Source organism: Hypanus sabinus, chromosome 1 (genome assembly GCF_030144855.1).
Source record: "Hypanus sabinus isolate sHypSab1 chromosome 1, sHypSab1.hap1, whole genome shotgun sequence".
Classification (NCBI taxonomy): domain Eukaryota; kingdom Metazoa; phylum Chordata; class Chondrichthyes; order Myliobatiformes; family Dasyatidae; genus Hypanus; species Hypanus sabinus.
Window position 1 is genome coordinate 122269084 of NC_082706.1, and position 21199 is coordinate 122290282.

A 21199-nucleotide genomic window follows, 5' to 3' on the forward strand; every position below is an offset into this window, starting at 1 on the left:
AAACCCTTCTGCAGAGGTCCCCTGCTCCCTGGAAGAGAGCCCAATGATCCAAAAATCCCATGCCCTCCCTCCTGCACCAACTCTTTAGCCACCTATTAAACTGGGTAATCTTCCTAGTTCTGGCCAGACTAGAACGTACAGAGGAGCAACCCTGAGGTCACAACCCTGGGGGTCTTGTCCTTTAACTTAGCTCCTAACACCCTAAACTCGCGATGTGAAACCTCGTCATCGGGGAAAACGAGTCATCAGAGGGTCACATGGGACCCAGGTCAATTTCAAGAGTCAAAGATTTATTATAAGGATATTTATGCCAATGTTCACACCAGTACACTGATGCCGGAATTATGTACAGACCCTACAAAAAGGGGAGCACTTAGGAAACCAATTCCATTGCTTCAGAGCTATGGGCATCTTCTGCCATGTTTCTGGCTTATGAGCTATTCAGGTTAGAAACCCCACAAATCCTGGAGAGGTCTTTTATAAGCATAACTTCAATGGCAGAGAGAGAGTTGCCATAAAATTTTCACTAACCATTGGCACAGAACAAAGGGAAGAATCCATTATTACATCCTTTTCCAGTTCTTGCCAGCTTGTGACATAGCAATATTAACAAATGTATACATGCATTACAAGCATAGAAACTGGACGTTTCACAAAATTCAGAGAATGGTTCTTCCGTTTCATGGACAACTGACAGCATTTGGATCCCTCCTTGATGCCAACTAGACATCTTGTTCTCTGTCCCAGCATTGGTTGACCCTGTGTAGCCAGCTCATCAGTTCTGATAAGGAAGGCCCAGCTGGCCAGTTCTTTTTGTGAGATCATAGAAATGGAATGTGGTGAACTCTCACAATACCAAGTCAGTTCTCCGTTTTGTAACATAAATGTGATGAGTGGTAGTTTTATCACTATTTGTCTAACTGTTATGATCCTGCTTTCTTTTTGGTCTGGACTAAAGACTCAAGCAAATTTCCACAAATGTACCATTCTGACTGGTTGCATCACTGTTTGATGGAGGCTCCAATGCACAGGGTTGAAAGGAAAAGCTGCAGAGGGTTGTAAACTCAGGACATCAGTGCCCTCTGAACCATTGTGGACATTTTCAAACAATGTGGCCTCAAAAAGATAGCATCAATAATTAGGACCCTCACCATCCAGGCCATGCTCTCTTCATATTACTGTGGTCAGGGAAGTGGTACAGAGCCAGGAGAGACAATTTAGGACAGCTACTCCCCATCTGCCATCAGATTTCTGAATGATCCATGAACAATACCTCACTAGTTTGCTCTAATTTTTCAATATTTCTGGTTGAGACCTATAGTAAGTTTTTGTGTATTGCACTGTACTGCTGCTGCAAAACAAGAAATTTCATGACTTATGTAAGCAATAAACATAATTCTGAGACTGATTCTCCAATAGTGGCATCCTTTGGCACTACCTGTTATGTTTGTACTGCATTCAAAGGAGCAAATAAGTGATTTTAAAGAACATCTCGAGTAAAATATTGATATAAATAATTAAAATTTTGCAAGTGATTTTAATTATCATTAAGCTTTTGTAACTTGTCATCTATGATTTTTGTTGATGTTATTGCATGAATAGTTAATGAGCTTGCATTACATTCTACTTTCCTTATATTGCTGCCTGTTTAAAACAAATGCCTCTATTTAACGGGGAATGAATTGGGGGTGATTGATTTGAACTGCTAGTTGAGATTAAATCACATATACTAGTGCAAGACTTGTGTTAACTGTTGTGTTTTATAACTCGAAAACATAAAAAAAGCTAATTGAAAGGAAAACAAGAGAGTTGGGAATGCATGTCTAACTTTGGTTTTACTTTAAGCAAGGTGCATATGTATGACATGGTGGCGTAATGACATACGCAATTTACATATTTTTACATATAACTGGATTATGTAAACAACAAAGAATGCTTTAATCACAGAATATATTTAGAATTTTTCTCAAATATTACTGAAATTTTAAATACACAACACTACTCCTGTTCAGGCCTAAATATTTAATCACTATGGAGGCTTTCTCACTCTTGTGGTATAATGTATTTCCTGATTTTGGGGGGTGGGGGGGGGGTCACTCTGCTTGGCAAGAGAGACTTGTGGCTGTGAAACACTCTCAGGTTCTGAGGCCTCCTCTATGGCGGTTGTAGTGGTTGTCTCTGGGACTGCAGGAAATAGTTCTGACAGGTTTGGAGTTGACTCTGGATGTGAACAGTGCATGGCAAGCTTCATTGGAAGGTGTGGATTATAATGTGTGAGTATAGTCTAACGTCCTCACTTCATTGATCTTTTTGAAAACCAACCCACACTCCTTTGTCCATTGACATGTCTTCCTTATGACATGTCAGGACGAAGGGTCTCAGTCCGAAACGTCGACTGTACTTCTTCCTATAGATGCTGCCTGGCCTGCTGCTTTCCACCAGTATTTTGAAAGTAATTGGCAAATCGTAGAAGGTCCGCATCTTTGTATGTGTCCTACTTTGCTGGTTTTTCAAGTCAAGTCACTTTTATTGTCATTTCAACCATAACTGCTGGTACAGTACATAGTAAAAATGAGACAACGTTTTATCAGGACCATGGTGTTACATGACATGGTACAAAAACTACACTGAACTATGTAAAAAACAACACTGAAAAAGAACTACACTAGACTACAGACCTACCCAGGACTGCACAAGACAGTGCAGGCATTACAATAAGTAATAAACAAGACAATAGGCACAGTAGAGGGCAGTAAGTTAGTGTCAGTCCAGGCTCTGAGTATTGAGGAGTCTGATAGCTTGGGGGAAGAAACTGTTACATGGTCTGGTGTGAGAGCCTGAATGCTTCGGTGCCTCTTCCCAGATGACATGAGGGAGAAGAGTTTGTATGAGGGGTCCTTCATAATGCTGCTTGCTGTGCGGATGCAGCATGTAGTGTAAGTGTCTGTAATGGCGGGAGAAGAGACCCCGATGATCTTCTCAGCTGACCTCACTATCTGCTGCAGGATCTTGCAATCTGAGATGATGCAGTTTCCGAACCAAGCTGTGATGCAGCTGCTCAGGATACTCTGAATGCAAACCCCTATAGAATGTGATGAGGATGGGGAGGGGGGGTGGGGGAGATGGACTTTCCTCAACCTTCGCAGAAAGTAGAGACACTGCTGGGCTTTCTTTGCTATGGAGCTGATGTTGAGGGACCAGGTGAAATTCTCCGCCAGGTGAACACCAAGAAATTTGGTGCTCTTAACGATCTCAACCGAGGAGCTGCTGATGTTCAATGGGGAGTGGTTGCTCCATGCCCTCCTGAAGTCAATAACCATCTCTTTTGTTTTGTTCACATTAAGAGACAGGTTGTTGGCTCTGCACCAGTCCGTTAGCTGCTGCACCTCCTCTCTGTAAGCTGACTCGTCGTTCTTGCTGATGAGACCCATCTCCCGATCTGGACTGACTGAGGTCTCCCAGTCAGGAAGTCTGGGATCCAGTTACAGAGGGAGGTGTTCAGACCCAGTAGGCTCAGCTTATCAAATTTTTCATATTTAAACTTGGATTGCTCTGATGTTTTTGAGCCCCTGTCACAACGGCAGTACAATTTGTTCAGTCAAGCAGATTTCTGTTTAGACATTACAATTCTGTTCACACTCACTTTAATTTCTGACTGCATCTGCATTTTGTTTTATCTCAAACGTCTCACTTTGCTTCAACAGGTAGGTAGTGTTCTTGGGTTCATTTTAAAAATATCTTGTTGCCACTGTTATATTTTGTAACTTCAAAACTTAAAAACTAATTGAAAGAAAAACAAAGGAGCTAGGAATGGAAGTCTAACTTCCTTTTTACTTTTAGCAAGGCTTGTAGGTATGACATTGGCCAAGTAATGATGTATGCCATGTATCTACCTTTACATACAGTCTGCAATGCATTATGTAAACAACACAGAATGCTTAGTCAAACATATATGTATAATATTACTCAAATATTGCTGAAATATTAAATACTTAACAATAACCAGTTTCTTTTTTTACCCAACAGCATCACAAATCGATCCCAATGAAATACAAGAAGTCTTTCAGGAGCTTACAGCCAACATTTTCCGCATTAACACAAATGGTGAGTTTCCCTTTCATTTGCTTAGACAGTGTAAGGGTTCTGCCTCAATTATTGTTGAGGTTGATTGGGTAAATTGATTGACTGGCAACTGAAGATCAAGTGATGACTTGTGAGTCCATTTACTATTCTCAATAAACTGTAGTCAGGCTTTTATAAATGCAAAGTGTTTATTGACAAATGTGTGTTAGCCATTGAATTAGAGGTGAGACGGGGTATGTGATTCATAGCCAAGTACATTGTACAGGAAACAATCTTCAGAAAATAAACCTTGTATAAAGAGTGCAGTAAAAAAAAACTTCTTCCAAAAAAACAGTTCAATTTCCTCCCAGTGGCACAAAATGCAGTGATGGGTAAATTGTTACCTTTGTACACATAATCTCAGCTTCAATCATTCACATCCGTACGGACACTAAGATTGATTTGTAGGTGAATTACCTTATCCCTGGATATTGCGATGTCACCACATGATGAATGTCCAACAATTCCGGCCTTCCTTTCAATCTAGACAAAAGGATCTACAGTCATGTGGGTTAGATTCCGATGTCCTTTGGATGAAGAAGATGGACTCTGAGACTGATAAAGAAGGGGTGGGAAGAAGGAGGAAAGAGGAACAGGGTCATTAAAAATTGCATCATGTACAGGGCATCCCTTATTTACTTAGGATATGAGCTTCTCACAGTATCAATGCAGAACAACCATTTCCCATGTAATTTCCCCAAAACTGGCACCGAGCTATAGAGACTGAGTCCTGGCCTAATTCTTAACTGAACAACATTGGGATACTGGTTTTGCAAACATAAAGGTTTAGGATTTTGTGATTAGTAGCGAGAATCCTTTGAAGCAGAAGATTACAAGTACTGCCCAGGACAGCATGTTTGAAAGATAAAAGGCCTCTTCAGCTGACTGACTTAGCCTTGAAGTAATGGGTAGACTACACTGAGAAACCAGCTGGCACTTCAGACTTCCATTTTAGCCTTTGCTAAGTACGCAAGTGGTTTGGAGCTGATGCCTGCAGCTTCACAAGGACAGGCCGGAGTATCAAGTGCAATCCTCAGTTTTTGCTGTACTTTTTAATGGTACCTTCTGTTTTCAACAGTTGCTCTCCTTACACTACTTTTTTTGTCTTAAAATGAATGTTAAATATCTTCCTTGGTAACTAATTAATACCTCTTTCCAGTTATCATGTGTTAACCAAGTAATTGTGAATATTGTTGCAAATGATTGCATTGTGGCCATGTAAATGTTGAGGAAAGGAAACCAAATACTCTGTTTTATAGGTTGATTGTGATTTATTTTTACTCACTTTGCTAGATTATGGTGTTGACTATAATATATATAATGTTTTAGTAAAATATAAACAGGTCAATTGGTGAAACTATTCCCAATACCATTGCCTGTACTGAGAATATTGTTTGGTTAGTGTATATATTTTGGTTTATCAAAATCATCCCCAGGTTATGAACACCCGTAAGTACAAATGAGCTTCCAGAATATTATTAAATCAGAAAGACTGACTTATGTATGTATGTTTTTTTTCTATGGATGGCACAACTTATTTCTTTCCCCCTTTCTCTCTCTCTCTCTCCTCTCGCTCCAATTTCTTCACTTCTGGTAATTGTTCTTCCTTATCAGACTTATATAGATTTGATGCCATTCATTACAATAGTGTAGAGCTTAGGGTTACCACATTGAATGATTTTTGTGCATTTATGACTTATGGGCACCTATAAAAATGGAAGCTTTTCAGTATCTGTGGACGGTATGTATTGGAAATCAAAATTGTACTTTATTAATATTAATGAAGAGTTAAAAATTCTAGATATAAAATTGAGTTCTAGTTTGAGTGTTTTTAAAGCAGCCAGAGAGAGCTGTAAGAAACCGATGACATCTCTGAAAATCAGTCACAAAATGGCTGAGCAGACATTTATTTTTCTCAGGGACACACAAAGATCTGTGAGAAATGCAGAACTGAATTAATAATATTTCTTTTGGGACATCCGCTTCTGTTGGAGTTATTCCCACAGAAATGCTTTTGAATATCTGACAAAAGCACAGTATCCGCGATGGAGTGGAGGTAATTACTTCTGCAAGTGGAGTCTATGAAGTGATGTGGGGGAGCTGATGCATCACTGTGGACTGGAAGTGCTTACATTGGTTGGATGCCACTATAAATTGCAATGTTCCTCAGGTGTTCCTTTGCTTCCAGCGGTCTCTGTGCCGCGCAGCAGTTGTGGATTCAATCAGAAATGTTTTTACTCCTATTTAAAATCTCAGGAAAATACAATGGCGTGACATATCTCTAGTGGTTAGCTTAAAATGAAACATTTATATTTGCTGTTTGAAAAGATTAAAATTGACTAAGTTTGAAACTGTTCCTGGCATATAATGATTTGTCACCTCTTATATGTGCCATAAAATCAGGGGATTCAGCTTCTGTAAGGAAATAATCAGCACGTCCTATCAGATATAATGACACCATGTTTTATTTTGATTTTCAACCAACACATAGGTAACAAATACAGAGATTCCCTCTATATCTGTAAATAATAACTTTAAAATTAAAATAAAGATTTTCACTTTTTTATATACTTCCAATGATGTACAAATTCCTTAAGCACCCCTTAATATGGAGTGAGCAATTCCAAGAGGAGTTGAGGCGGAGGAGTTTCGATGCCAATCCACCTAAACAGGGTGTGAGGTTGGATTGCTATATGTGCAGAGCCGATTCGTAGAGGTTGAGAATGGCTTTTGGCTGGGCGGCAAGGTCTAAGCCCAGAGCATATCACTAGGCGGTGAGGTCGAGGCCCACAGAATATCACGGGGGTGGTGGGGGGGGTCATCTAGGCCTGGAGCGTATCACTGCAGCAGTAGTGCCCAGGTTGTAGAGTGCGTTACTACCTGGTGTTTGGACAGATTAAACGCCAATACTTAGAGACTGGAAAGGCAGAGTGTTAGAACTGGAGGGAAGGGTTGGGCCAATTTTACTCATTCTCACAGGATGTTCATTCCTTTTTCTACACTGTTGAGTCTGTGAGACTGCTCCTGCTGCTAGGCACTTCGTGTCTGCAAGCTTCGCAGTGATTTGCCCCTCTCTATGATAAACTGAGATCCCGGGCTTTGGGCCTACTCTGGCTGATCCAGGGATTTGGGGCTTTGGACTCAATTTGGTTGAGAATTCTGTTGCTGTTGCTTGCTTTCTGTTGTTTACATAATTTCTCTTTCATCTCTTTTCTCTGCTCATTGGGTGTTGGTGTTTCTTTTGTTAATTAAAGGTTTCTTGCTTTGTGGCTGCCTGTAATAAGACAAATCTCAAGGTTGGATAATTTATACATACTTTAACAATAAATGTACTTTGAATCCTTTCTATTTGTCAATGTGGAGCAGAGAGCGAGTTTGTAACTCTGGTGGGAGCAAACGATGTTTGAAATGGTGAAGGTGGAGCACAGTGAGAGGGGTTTGGGACAGGTGCAGGGGAGTGCCGGGGTGGGGGTTGGTGAGGGTACAGACACACACAGTCTTGCAACACCAGACAATGTAATTGGATTCTAAACAATTCATTTATTGATCATTATAGAATGTACCTTTGGTGCTTTTTGCTCCCTCCTCTCTCTCTTCCTGTTTTCCCAAATATGATCCCTCTCTCCCTGCCCCCTTCTTACTCTCAGCCCATAATAGATACCCATGTCAAAATCAGGTTTATCATCACTCGTATACTGTATGAATTTTTTTTTCCTGGCAGCAATACAGTACTTTGCAAAAGTCTTAGGCACTCTAGCTATACATACACTGCCTATAAAGAGTATACAACCCCCTTGGAGGTTTTATTGTTTTACAACATTGAATTACAGTGGATTTAATTTAGCTTATTTTGACACTGATTAACAGAAAAAGTGAAAACAAATCTCGACAAAGGGATCTAAATTAATTACAAATATAAAGCAAAAACTCATTGATAAGTATTCGCCACCCTTTAATATGACACACCCAATCGTGATGGGTGCAGCCAATTGGTTTTAGAAGTCACATAGTTAATTAAATGCAGTCATGGTGTTTCGATTGATTGTAGTAAAAATATACCTATATATGGAAGGTCCATCTGCTGGTGAGTCTGTATCCTGGCAAAAACTACACCATGAAGACAAAAAAAAAACACTCTAAGTAACTCCACGAAAAGGTTATTGAAAAGCTCAATCCAGGAGATGGACACAAGAACATTTCCAAGTCACTGAATATCCCTCAGAGTACAGTTAAGTCATTCATCAAGAAATGTAAAGAATATGGCACAGCTGTAAATTTGCCTAGAGCAGGCTGTCCTCAAAAACTGAGTGTCTGTGCAAGAAGGGGACTAGTGAGGAGACTACCGAGAGACCTGCGACAGCTCTGGAGGAGCTACAAGTTTCAGTGGCTGAGATGGAAGAGATTGCACAGACAACTATTGCCCGGGTGTTTCACCAGTTGCAACTTTATGGGAGAGTGGCAAAGAGAAAGTCACAGTTGGTTAAAAAAACTCACAAGAAATCTCAGCTAGAGTTTTGTTGGAAGGCACGTAGGAGACTCTGAAGTCAGCTGGAAGAAGGTTCTATGGTCTGATGAAACCAAAATTGAGCTTCTTTGTCATCAGACTAAACACTGCAGATCATCAAAAACACACAATCCGTACCATGAAACATGGTGATAGCTGCGTCATGCTGTAGGGATGCTTCGCTGCAGTCGGCCCTGGACGGCCTATGAAGGTAGAGGGTAAATGGAATGCAGCAAAATACAGGGAAATCCTGGAGAAAACCTGATGCGGTCTGTAAGAGAACTGTGACTTGGAAGAATATTAGTTTTCCAGCAAGACAATGATCTCATAAAGCCAAAGCTACATAAGAATAGCTTAAAAACAACAAAGTTAATGTACTGGAGTGGTGACGTCAGCGTCTAGATCTCAGTCCAATTAAGGATTTGTGTCTGGACTTGAAAAGGGCTGTTGATTCTCAATCTCCATGCAGTCTGACAAAGTTTGATTGCGGTTTTGCACAGAAGAATGGGGAAAAATTGCATTATGCTGATGTGCAAAGCTGATAGAGGCCTATCCATGCAGAGTTAAGGCTATAATTGCTGCCAAAGGTGCATATACTACATACTGACTTGAAATGGGTGAATACTTATGCAGTCACATACTTATGCTTGTAATTAATTTTGATCACTTTGCAGAAATCTGTTTGCACTTTGACACAGAAGAGTCTTTTTCTGCTGATTAGTGTCAAAAAAGGCAAACTAAATCCATTTGGATTCAATGTTGTAAAACAATAAAACATGAAAACTTCCAAGGGGGTGGGGTGAATATGTCTGTGCCTAAGACTTTTGCATAGAATTGTATTTGCTTTGCATTTAAAGCTTCTTTTTGCATTTTCCTTTTAATCTGCAGGGTCTTGTTAATCATTCTAACCTACTACTTCCATGATATCTGATGCTGTTGTGTAAATGCACTGGCAGCCTCTAGTGACAAAAAATGTGAAGTACCAAGTTCCTCCATTTGTGAAGTATTGTGTTCTTATTTTATGTTGATTCTGATTTTATGTATCAGGAGTAGTGGAATTTCCAATCCCCACTTTCCGCAAGTGATCATAAATGGAAGGTCTGAGTTAGGCCCATGGTGTGGTGCCATGTCATGAAGGAAAAGTGAAGTAAATCCATCAAATATAAATTGGTTATGCCTGACATTGGGATTGGGGGGAGCAAAATGTAATGTTCAATTTACAGGTTTGTTTGGCTTCAAGTGGAATCATTAGAGAAATCCACATTAGAGAAATCCACTTGCCTGGGTGACTGGAAGGTTAGTCGTGGCTAGGATGAACTCCTGCCTCAGCAAGGACCTGGACCCACTGCAATTTGCCTATCGCCACAATAAGTCTACAGCAAATGCCATTTTAATGGCTCTTCACACGGTCTTAGATCAACTAGACAATGCAAATATCAAGATGCTGTTTGTTGACTATAGCTCAGCGCTTAACACCATCATTCCCACAGTCCTGATTGACAAAATACAGAACCTGGGCCTCTGTATCTCCCTCTGCAACTGGATCCTCGACTTCCTAACCGGAAGACCACAATGTATGTGGATTAGTGATAATAAATCCTCCTTGCTAGCGATCAACACTGGAGCACTTCTACTTCCTCCATGCCCAGGAATTTGTGGCTAGGTATAGCTGAAATCCCATCTCTAAATTTGCTGATGATACAACCATTGCTGGTAGAATTTCAGATGGAGATGAGAGTGTATACAGGAGTGAGATATCCTAGTTAGTTGAGTAGTATCACAGCCCCAACTTTACACTCAATGTATGTAAGATGAAAGAGCTGATTATGGACTTCAAGAAGGTTAAACCAAGGGAAGATGAACCAATCCTCATAGAGGGATCACAAGTAGAAAGAGTGAGAAATCTCAAGTTACTGGGTCTCAAGATCTCTGAGGATCTAACCTGGTCCCAACATATTGATGCAGCTATAAAGAAAGCAAGACAGCAGCTATATTTCATTAGGAGTTTGAAGAGATTTGGTTTGTCACCTAAAACACGCGAGAGCATTCTGACAGGCTACATCACTGTCTGGTATGGAGACTTGGGGCTACTACACAAGACTGAAAGAAGCTACAGAAAGTTGTAAATTTCCATCTTGGGTACTAGCCTCCCTAGTATCCAAGAAATCTTCAAGGAGTGGTGGCCCAGAAAGGTGATGTCCATTATTAAGGACTCCCCCTCACCCAGGGCATGTCCTCTTCTCATTGTTACCATCAAGAAGGAGGTATAGAAGCCTGAAGACACACACTCAGTGGTTCAGAAAATGCTTTTTCCCTTCTGCCATACGATTCTGGAGATTAAACCCACGAACACCACCTCTCTTTTTAAAATATATATTTTTTTCTGTTTTACATTATTTTAATCTATTTAATATATTGTTATTTTAGTATTATACTGGTGCTGCTGTTAACAAATTTCATGACGCATGCCAGTGATAATAAACCTGATTATGATTCAAATTTCAGCAAGTCCTTTAAAAGTTTACACCCACAATTAGTGCCATAAATTGGCAAGTTGATGTTGTGCAAACCATGAGAATCACTTTGAAGATTTTATGGAGAGAGTGTAAAGCCATTGCTAGTTCAATGCACAAGCATGTAGAATCACGGCTTTCTGCCATTGTGTCTATGCTGATCATCAAATTGAGCTCAACCTATTTGCAAATGCAGGTACCTCTTAAATGTAGTTACTGTTCTGGCCTCCACCATCTTCTTTGGCAGCTCATTCCAGAAAGCAACTAACCTTTGTCTGAAGAACTTACCCCTCGATAGCGTCCTCTACTCTATGTGTTTAAAAAAATCTTCCCGCAAACACTTCCTTTGAATTTTCCCTGATTTCAACTTAAGTGCATGCCCATGTCAGGTATTAGACATTTCAACCCTGGGAGAAATACAGCAACTGTCCATTATATCTATGCCTCTCATAACTTTACAAACATCTTTCAGGTCTTCCCTCAGCCTTTATCATTCCAGAGAAAATGGTCCAAGTTTGTCCTCTCATTTCAGCACATGTTCTCTAATCCGGGCAGTGTCCTGGTAAACAACTTCTGCACCATCTCCAAATTCTCACATTTTTCCTATAATGGGACAACTAGAATTGAATGCAGTACTCCACATATGGCCTAACTAGAGTTTTATATTGCTGCAACATAATTTCCTGACGCGTAAACTCAGTGCTTCAACTAATAAAGTTAAGTATGTAATTTGTTGCTTTTACCTCCCTGTTACTTGTGCAGCCACTTTGAGAGAGTTAAAGACTTGGACCCTAAAGCATTTTTAATGGAATTATGCTTGGTTTCCAGGAGAAGGACATAGAGAATCATCAATCCCAAACTAACATGTGAATCTTATTGGAAAATTATATAAATAAAATAGCTTAGTGGAAGAGATTCACTGGGATTAATATAAACACAGAATTGTTTTGAAGATAGGTTGGTCCATTTTCAAGGCTTCCATTCTCTTTAACTATTGCGAACGATCCCCTGGTCCTTATTTTCAATCTCGAGCAGCCTTCTCTTTCAATAAATCATCTTTGATCAGTTCAGCCACCACCAAAAACATTTTCCTCTGTCCAGGTGACCACTCCTGTTTGCCTGAGGGCAGCAGTGGCTTCTTTTTACCCCAATCATCCTGTCATCCAAAACACTCCTTTCTGAAGGGTCAGCAAGGTATTTGTTCTTATTTTTCAACATAATAAATTGTATTCATTGTGCATATAGCGGTCATCTTTACAATAGGAAGTGCAAATGCATGTTTGTAGCAGTCTTTTGTTCAATCTACAGATACACCCCTGAGCTGCTGATCACTTCCTATTTTACTGGTAGTCAAACAATTCCACACCATTTCATTGAAATTCAAAGGGCAACACTTCATGGTTTAATAAGGCATTTTTGGACTTGACATTATTAAAAATTCAAAATCTTTAATTTTAAAGTGGTGTTGATAATGGCTTTGCTCTTTCCACTTACCTTATTTGTGGAACTACCTCAGCTTCCTTGGAGATTGGACAGGAAAAATGATGAGAGGATGTTTCCTGTCATGGGAGAGTCCAGAATCGGAGGGCATGCTGGTTAAAATAAGTGGGATTTAGTCAGTTAATTTTGAGAAGAAGACAATCTTTTTTCAGGTATTTGTGAGTCTTTGGAACCCCCTGCCACAGAGAGCAGTGGGAGCCGAGTCCCTGTGTATATTCACCTTGAAATAAATGGATTTCTCCATTAGTAAAAGGTTAAGAGGAAATGGAACTCACAAAATATCTATTGATACTATTGATTGGCACAGCATGCTCAAAGTCTGAATAGCTGAATTATACTTCCTACCTTCCATTTTTACCACCTCCAGCAAAACCTTCAGAGCTATAGAGTTATACAGGCTCTTTGGCCCAACATATCCATGCTGACCAAGGAGCCTTCCTGAGGTCAATCCATTTCCCTCTGCTTGTCCCAGAATCCTTTAAGCTTTTCCTAACGATTTACTTGTCTAAATGCCTTTGAAACATCGTAATTGATCCTGCCTCTAGCACTTCCTTTGGCGATTCATTCCATATACCCATCACTCTCATGTGAGAAACTAGCTCACCTTAACCCTAGTCCTAGACTCCCAGTTTCTGACCATCCACTTAATTAATGCCATTATGTATTTTATAAATACATATCAGGTAACCCCTCATTCTTTTCAGTCTACATTACTTCCTTGTTAAATTGTGGATATTTTCCAGTTCTTATGAAAGATCATTGACTGAATTACCAACTCTCTTTGCCCCAGTCACACTTTCTGTCTGATCTGAAAGAGTTTTCCATTATTTATTATTTTTATTTTATCTTTTTTTTAAGTGCAATCATGAACAATAGCCAGCTCAGAAATGATGATCAAGTCAACTAGTTCCCAAAGAGAACTCTGATAGGCCAATCAGATGGTTCACTGCTGCTCAGCGATAGAACATAAAAAAATCATGTGTACAATTAAGAAACATTAGAAAGTAGTTGAAATACTGGAGTCATGATAATCATAATGAAGTCTGCTGGACAGAGACATTTATAAACATGCTATCCTCCATAATTCAGAGAGATTGAAGGAGAAGGTTACAGGGTGACAAAATGTGACAGGAGCACTTGGAACTAAAAACTAATCCCTACCGGGAGAAAACAGCACCTGATCTTTTCACACTGTTCTCCAGCAGTTTAGGGACTGAGTTCAGCAGGAACATAATTCACAAGTGCACCTGAGTCAGGTATTAACCCTACCTGCCAACAACCAAGCATTGCATCATGGTCCTGTTCATGATAGCTTGTGAAGAAGCACGTGACTTCCCTCCCAGAGATGATAGGTGTTTGTGCACTCAACTCTTGGACCCCATCGTCGCAGAAGTTTCCAACCACAGCATCTGGAAGGTTGTTCCAAATGCTGAGAGCACAGTGAAGGAAGCTTCTATCCAGTGTGTAGGTTCTCACGTCAGGCATAGAAACAGCATGAGCAGGCATAGATAAATTTGATCGTGTAGTGTGCCGTCTCTCGTAAGATGAAGGCAGCATGGCACGAAGCTCTGCAGGGCTGTGGCTGGTGTCTATTTTGTATAGCACAGTAGCTGCAGCAACCCGTCGTCTGTGGTGTAAGCTACTGATTGCTTCATCTACACCTATAATCCTGAGCCTTTCTTTGAATGAATCAAGTTGGCTGAGGACACTCTGTGAGGCATTCATCCATGATAAGCAGGCATACTCCATGATACTTCGTACCTGGGCTTTGTAAACCGCGGCTCTGCCCTCTTTCTCTAGTTTGGATGCTACTTTTCGCAGAACTCCAAGCCTTTGTCCAACCTCGTTTGAAATGGTGGAAGGGTGTTTATCTCACACCAACTTGCTGTCAATATTAACACCAAGGATTACCAGCTCCTTCTTTAAATACAGCTTGCAATTCCCAAAATACAGGCTGAGGGTAGATGGATTTCTCTTCCTAGACATCACCATCGCCTTGCACTGAGTAGGCTCAAAGGTGACATTCCAGTCATCTGCCCAGGCTTTCATCCCATCAAGATCCCTATTCAGGCCAGCTGCACCTGTATTACGCTCTCCTGCTCTAATTGGTGCGAATAATGTGGAGTCATCAGCTTACAGGTATGGCTCGTTACTGCATGCATCAACCAAGTCGTCAATAAAGATGGAAAACAGAAGTGGCCCAAGTATTGAACCCTGTGGTACAGGTGCATTGATAGTTGACAAATCAGAAGCTTGACAGAGATAACAACTACAACCAGAGATTAACAAATATGCCTCATATTTGTAACAGCTACAATATTTGGGCTTTCTGTTATAAGAACTTCATTCAGTCCGTCGATCAAGAGCTCCCATACAGTTATGTTAAGGCTCCGCTGATCTTAACTCCATTCACCATAATGCTTAAAACCATTGCCTATCAAAATATATCAGCATCCGTTTCAAGATTTCCAGTTTGGACAGGCATCGATAAAATGATGGGTATTCACCATATCTGAGTAAACCAAAAAGCCTCAATCATCACCCTGAAATGCTTTGTTCTAATGTTGACCTATTCCTTTTGATTTGAACTCTTACCCAAGAAAAGTCATTTTCCTGATTTATCAACTCATTTAATTAACTCAAGCACCTCACTTAGGTGTCCCGGCAGAGGCCAAGCTCAGAGGATTTGTATCCAGTGCCCACAACATACATTGACCAATGCACTTTCAAATGCTACATTGCACCTCACATACACTTTGTTTAATACTGTGACGGTATTGGGTTTGCTGATTGCCATGCACTAAACTCAGATGAAGTCTTTAAGCAGTATTGGATTTAAATAGCCACAAGTATTCTTACTAAAGGGAGATTATACTGTAACTACCCCATCTTCAAAGACTAGTTTACTTCCCTGTTTATTCCCTACAGCAAATTTAGCTGCCAATACCTTCATAAGGAGAAGATACTGATCCTTCTAGTTAATAAAGTAGTTTAAAACACAGTTCATTTATTTAAAGTGATACACATTTAAATCCCCACGTTCTTAAAACACATTTAAAATTCACAGAGGATTTCTATTTCAACATTTCCCAATTACAAACTATTTTTAAAACACAAATCATTTCCAAAGCAAAGCCCAAAGCATTTCTCAAAACTAAAGGATTAAAGAATTCCAAAACACAGGTACAGTTCTGACAACGGCCTAGCAAAGATGCAGACAAGCAAGTTTTCTATCGCTGAAACCGAAAGTAGAGGAATGGATTCTAGCTCTTCCATTTTTTTTATGTTTCTTACCCCATTCCCAATAAGCCTGAACTGCTTTTGACATTTATACCCCTTTTCTCCCACTTGGGTAACTTCACAACCATATGTTATTTCCTTGGATATCCTTTTAACACAAACGGTCTGAAAGCATTTCTTGGAGACATAGATCTTAGCTTGCTACTGTAAATGTTGTAAAACTAACTTCTGAGTACATAAAAACTTTTCCAACTATAATCACATAAATTGTTGACAAGCTAAATTATAACAGATACTAACATATATGACAATATATGTTGCCAAAGGATTCAAAGGTACATTTAATGTCAGGGAAATGTATACAATATACATCCTGAAATGCTTTTTCTTTGCAAACATCCACAAAAACAGAGGAGTGCTCCAAAGAATGAATGACAGTTAAATGTTAGAACCCCAAACCCCCCTCAGCTCCCCCACCCATGCATAAGCAGCAGCAAAGCAACAACCCACCCACCAACGAGAAAAGCATCAGCGCCCCCCCCCCACCAAGTACTTAAGCGTGCAGCAAAGTATCAATAAAGACACAGACTTGCAGTTCTCCAAAGACTACTCGTTCACCTGGTATTTGACATACTTGAGACTCTCTCTCTCCCTAATGAGGGGAAAGTAAGTGTCCCCGTTTCACAGTGAGACGGGAGGCATAAAAAACAACTTGCCGATTTACGATGTTAAAAGTCTGTTGTGTCACTTTTTCCAAGCTCTGTGCCCAAAGAACTCGGGTCTCTGGGCACACAGCCAGCAGCCAGCTTGCTGCTTACTATCTTCCTTTTCCCTGGCTCCGACCTCGAGTCCACCTGCCTCCAGAGCCGCAAAATCCCGGAACCCTGAAGGCACGATGGTCTTCTAGGCTGCGTCCTTGGTATATCGAATAGCGGCCAGTGGTGAGACTAAAGGGTGGGTCCCATACCCACAAAGAACCAAAGTCAGTGTGTAACTCCAGTTCCGGGTCTTCAAAAGAACTGTGAAAGGGAAAAATAGAGATGATAAAGGTAGAAATAGAGCTGTTTCTGAAGATACAAGCAAAGGAGTCGCCATTAGGTGCCATCGTACTCCTAAAGTATAATATAATATTATAACATATATAACCTATCTGTCTGCAAGCCTCCTTGAATGTCCTTAGACAGAGTCAGCTTTTCCATTTGAAGCAACTCAAATTGAACAACCCATTGTCTTATACTCCACTCCCGAGCAATAATAAAACAGGTGCAGTAGCTCTTTACAGACAGAGCACCTTCAAAATACAGGGCCTCTTTGCAAAGCTGCTATATAAAGATAAAGAGTGCTCTTTTAACTTCAAGGTGCTTTCCATTTTTGTTTTACAAACTGAAGAATGACTTGCACTAACAGCCAGTAGTTAAAGCAATACAGTTGGAAGTTGACCTACAACTGTTTTTGACCTTTCAAATGGCAGCGGCTAAGATTAGCAAACATGAGATGGAAGTGAATATCTATCACATTGCCATTACGTTATTTGTGCACCCGTGACCTCTGATCACCTTGGCTAAATGTAACATTTCTGTTCTCTACCACATCTTCAGAGACTTACCCCAATTGCCAGCCCTTTTGACCACCCTTTACAGTTTTCAAACATGAAAGCTATGTCACTGAAACATCTGGATGACAGATTAATACATCTGGCTCTCAGCAGGCATGGTGGCACATAACAGGAGTTGTCTAGAAAGAGTCATGGAGTAATTCAGCATGAGCTTTGATGTCCTTTTGCCCAACTGGTTCATGCTGCCCACAGCATCCTCCCTGCTTGTCCCAGTTGTCTGCATTTAGCCCATAACCTTCCCCTCCAAGCATGTCTAAATGCTTGTTAAATGGTGTAATTTTAACTTCCCCACCCTCCGACTACTTCTTCTAGCAACTCATTCCAGATATTCCTCTCAATAAGGAATTGTCTCTCATGCTTCTTTAAAATCTCTCCCTTGTTATCTAGCACCTGTGCCCTCAAGTTCTGGATTCCCCAACTACTGGGAAAAGCTTTTGACTGAGCACTTTATCCATGCCACTTCACTATTTTATAAAGTTTCATGAGTTGCCCCCCATTTTCCTTTTGGTAGATGAGTGTACAAATGAAAAATGACTTTTTACGCAGACCTCCCCATGTTAACTGCAGGAATTTGGGTGATTTTATTTGACATTCAACTATATGGAGCAATACCATTGTGATACAGGCAAGATAAAGTGGAGGTTAGTAGAGTGGAGGCATCAATACCCAATGAGTCATTATGTTCTATAGTCCTGTGGTAAGAATGAAGGGAATTTTTGCTGTTGCCTCTAATAGTTACCCACTGTTTCCACAATGTAGAGGACATTGAAAAGTGTTTCAGTAGGCTAACCTGTAGGGAAAGGCTGTTTATGTATGTCCTGCAATACTTGATAAGTGTGCATGGCTGCAAGGAAGCGTGTATGAAGTGGCAAAGTGTGGGCTCGGATCAGATCTTGGTGCCCATTCTTTCAGTGTGGAAGTGATGGCTAGATCTGTTTCCACACTTACAGGCCCAAATATCATGTAGCATTTGACGATCAATGACTTAGAGCAAGCAGAAGCTGTCCATCATCTGAGTACTACAGTGGAAGCTCAGGCATCAATTATGCAGGCACATTTTGCTGCCATGTGACCTGAGACCGCTGTTAGGCATTATATGCCATGAGTGATCATTACTATACCTCAGAATGCACTTCCCAGGGACTGGCAATGATTTGATGAGACAAGAGCCTGCTGTTTCCTCTCAGGATGATAGTAGTTGCGGTGCCATTTATGTTTTCTCTCAGCCATGCAGAAAGAGACTACTCAGTCCATCATGTCCATGCTGGTGCAGAGTAAAAGACCAACTTACTGTGGCTTTATCCCACTCATTGACTCCTGAACCATAGCCTTGCGGTTTGTAAGACCTAAAATTAGAGAAGGCACCTAAATATTATGGCTACAGAGCTCCCCTTCACTGAAGTAACTAAAATTGGCCTTGATGATCTGAGCATTTAGTTGATGAAACCACTTTGGATGTCTCATGGTTTGGAAGCAATTTATTCATTTAAATTATTTAGCAGTTAAATTCCTTGCATGAAAATACTTTCTGGATTTGTGGATAGAAATGTGAAGAAGTTTTGTTGAAATGTAACATTTTTACAATTCTTTTAAAAAGAAGTAGGAACTGCAAGGATTGAAATTGGATGTTCATTTCATTAAACTCCATGTTTACTTGCACTGTGTACAGTCTTTCTCATAATAACCTTCCAGTTTACCGGCTATGTCCTGTGGGTCAGTTTGAAGTAAATACACCCTGAAGATCAATTTTAATCCAGTGAAAACAGATATGTGAAATTGTTGGTTATCAAATATATTGCATTAATAAATCTTTTCTCGATCATGCAAAAGCTTAAAGGCTCGTGTTATGGAAGCATCTGACCTTTCAGCAGCCCAGTGTTTCAACCTCGTCTTCTCATTAATCCTCACCATTCTTTTGCAGTGACTTCCTTAGAGAAGAGTTTGCAAGCTCTGGGGACGCCTAATGATACACAAGAGCTCAGAGATGGACTGTGAGTCACTTTTTGATATAGATTTTTATGAAAAGACTAATGGCTTTGTCTGCTGTAATGCTCCAGCTGCATTGTGTAATTTTATATCTGTGAGTAATGGACATGTACAAAATGGTCATCGATTCACACTGTAAAGCTGGACTGAGGAAGCTCATAATACTGCCCCAATGTGAAATTTAAACCTAATTTTGCCTTTCCTGCCATAGGTTTTAACCATGTTGGTAGGGGTTGAAATAAAGGACAATCTATTCTTGAATATAGAAATGTCACTCATTTTAATCACTCTTTCAAACTGACTTTGCTTGGGGCAGTTTGACAGGCTGCAATTACCTTATAATAAAGATGAATGAATTTTTTTACACATTAAGCTAAGAGAAGGAACTTTATATTAGTGTTCATTTATTTTGGTTTACTGAAACTATATTTCTCTAAAATGATGTGAGCAGAAATTGCATTGTTTTTCTTTTCTACTTCTTGTAATTATAGACAATGAAAACTGTTTTAGTAAATAATACTCTTTGAAAACAGAGAAAGAGGTGACTACTTGAGCATGTGCTGTATCAGTCCCTCAACCTATGTGACAACTGCTCAGGTTTAGAACTACTTTAGGCTCAGGACTTTGGCTTTAGATTTAGATTTTACCAAACTCTTTCTGGAGGGGTTGGGGTGAGTTGGTGTGGTGTCCAACTATTGTATATGAGCCAGGTTTTGTGTTGACATATTCCTGGCCTGGGTGAATCCATGGCAGACTACTGAATAATGCAGACGAAGTGCATCTCTGTGCTTGCATAATTCAGCTGCTCTCTCTGATCTAACTTAGTTTCATACATCACAACAAATTTGCCAATGGAGCCAACTAGAATTGATAACTAATTGTTTTTATGTATGAATGCAAGGAACAAATGTAAATTTAACTGAGCTCGGAAAGCTTCTAAACTGTTTAACCTTTCAAATTGCCAGTTACCTACTCAGGGTTATGATACCTTTAGAAATTTGAGATTAGATCATACCTTTTTGGGAAATGTCATATTTGTAGAATTTTCTATTTGGCAGGTTGTTAATTAACACATTATATTCATTACTGCTTAGTTTATAGTTGAAATTAATTATTTAGCGGATCCTTCTCAGAAAACATTATTAAACATAGCCTCCCCTATGGTTCTATTGTTTTTGTTTTAATTTAGAATTTACAGTAATAGGCTGTCCTAGCCCAATGAGCCTGCACTGCCCAATTAACCAATCAACAAATACGTCTTTGGAATGTGGAAAGAAACCAAAGATCTGGAGGAAACCCGTATATTCACAGGGAAAATGCATAAACTCCTTACAGGTAGTGGCAGAATTGAACCTGGGTTACTGGTGCTGTGATAGTGTTACACTAACCCCTGCACTCCTGTGCCATCCCATCTAATGACAATTGGAAATTTTGAATTGGGTTTAATTTTGCCATGAACTCATTTCCTAATTTTAATTAATTCATCCAAAATGTTATAAATTTAAAGAGCCTTTTGAACTTAATTGCACATTTTTAATAGAATTGGTTTAACGTTTTTGTTGGTGGTTGCAGTTCTGATGTCAAATGTCAAATGGAACAAATATGTTTTAAAGAGCCCTGAAAGTGAATTTCTACACTAAGCTTCTTGTGTTTTTTTTTTCAATTTTGATTAGTCCAGGAACTAACTGCATAATCAGCTTGTGTTGAGCATTTAGTATT

At 39.9% G+C, this 21199-nt stretch overlaps 1 protein-coding gene across 4 annotated transcripts in view; it reads left to right on the top strand.

Moving 5' to 3' along the window:
• Positions 1-21199, top strand: part of tsnare1 (T-SNARE Domain Containing 1) — a 1003225-nt gene that overhangs the window by 302660 nt on the left and 679366 nt on the right. For all 4 annotated transcript variants that reach the window (XM_059975426.1, XM_059975433.1, XM_059975441.1 and 1 more), the window contains 2 exons: positions 4027-4104; positions 19416-19485. In XM_059975426.1, the coding sequence (XP_059831409.1) occupies positions 4027-4104; positions 19416-19485 (148 nt within the window). The remainder of the gene's footprint in view (positions 1-4026; positions 4105-19415; positions 19486-21199) is intronic.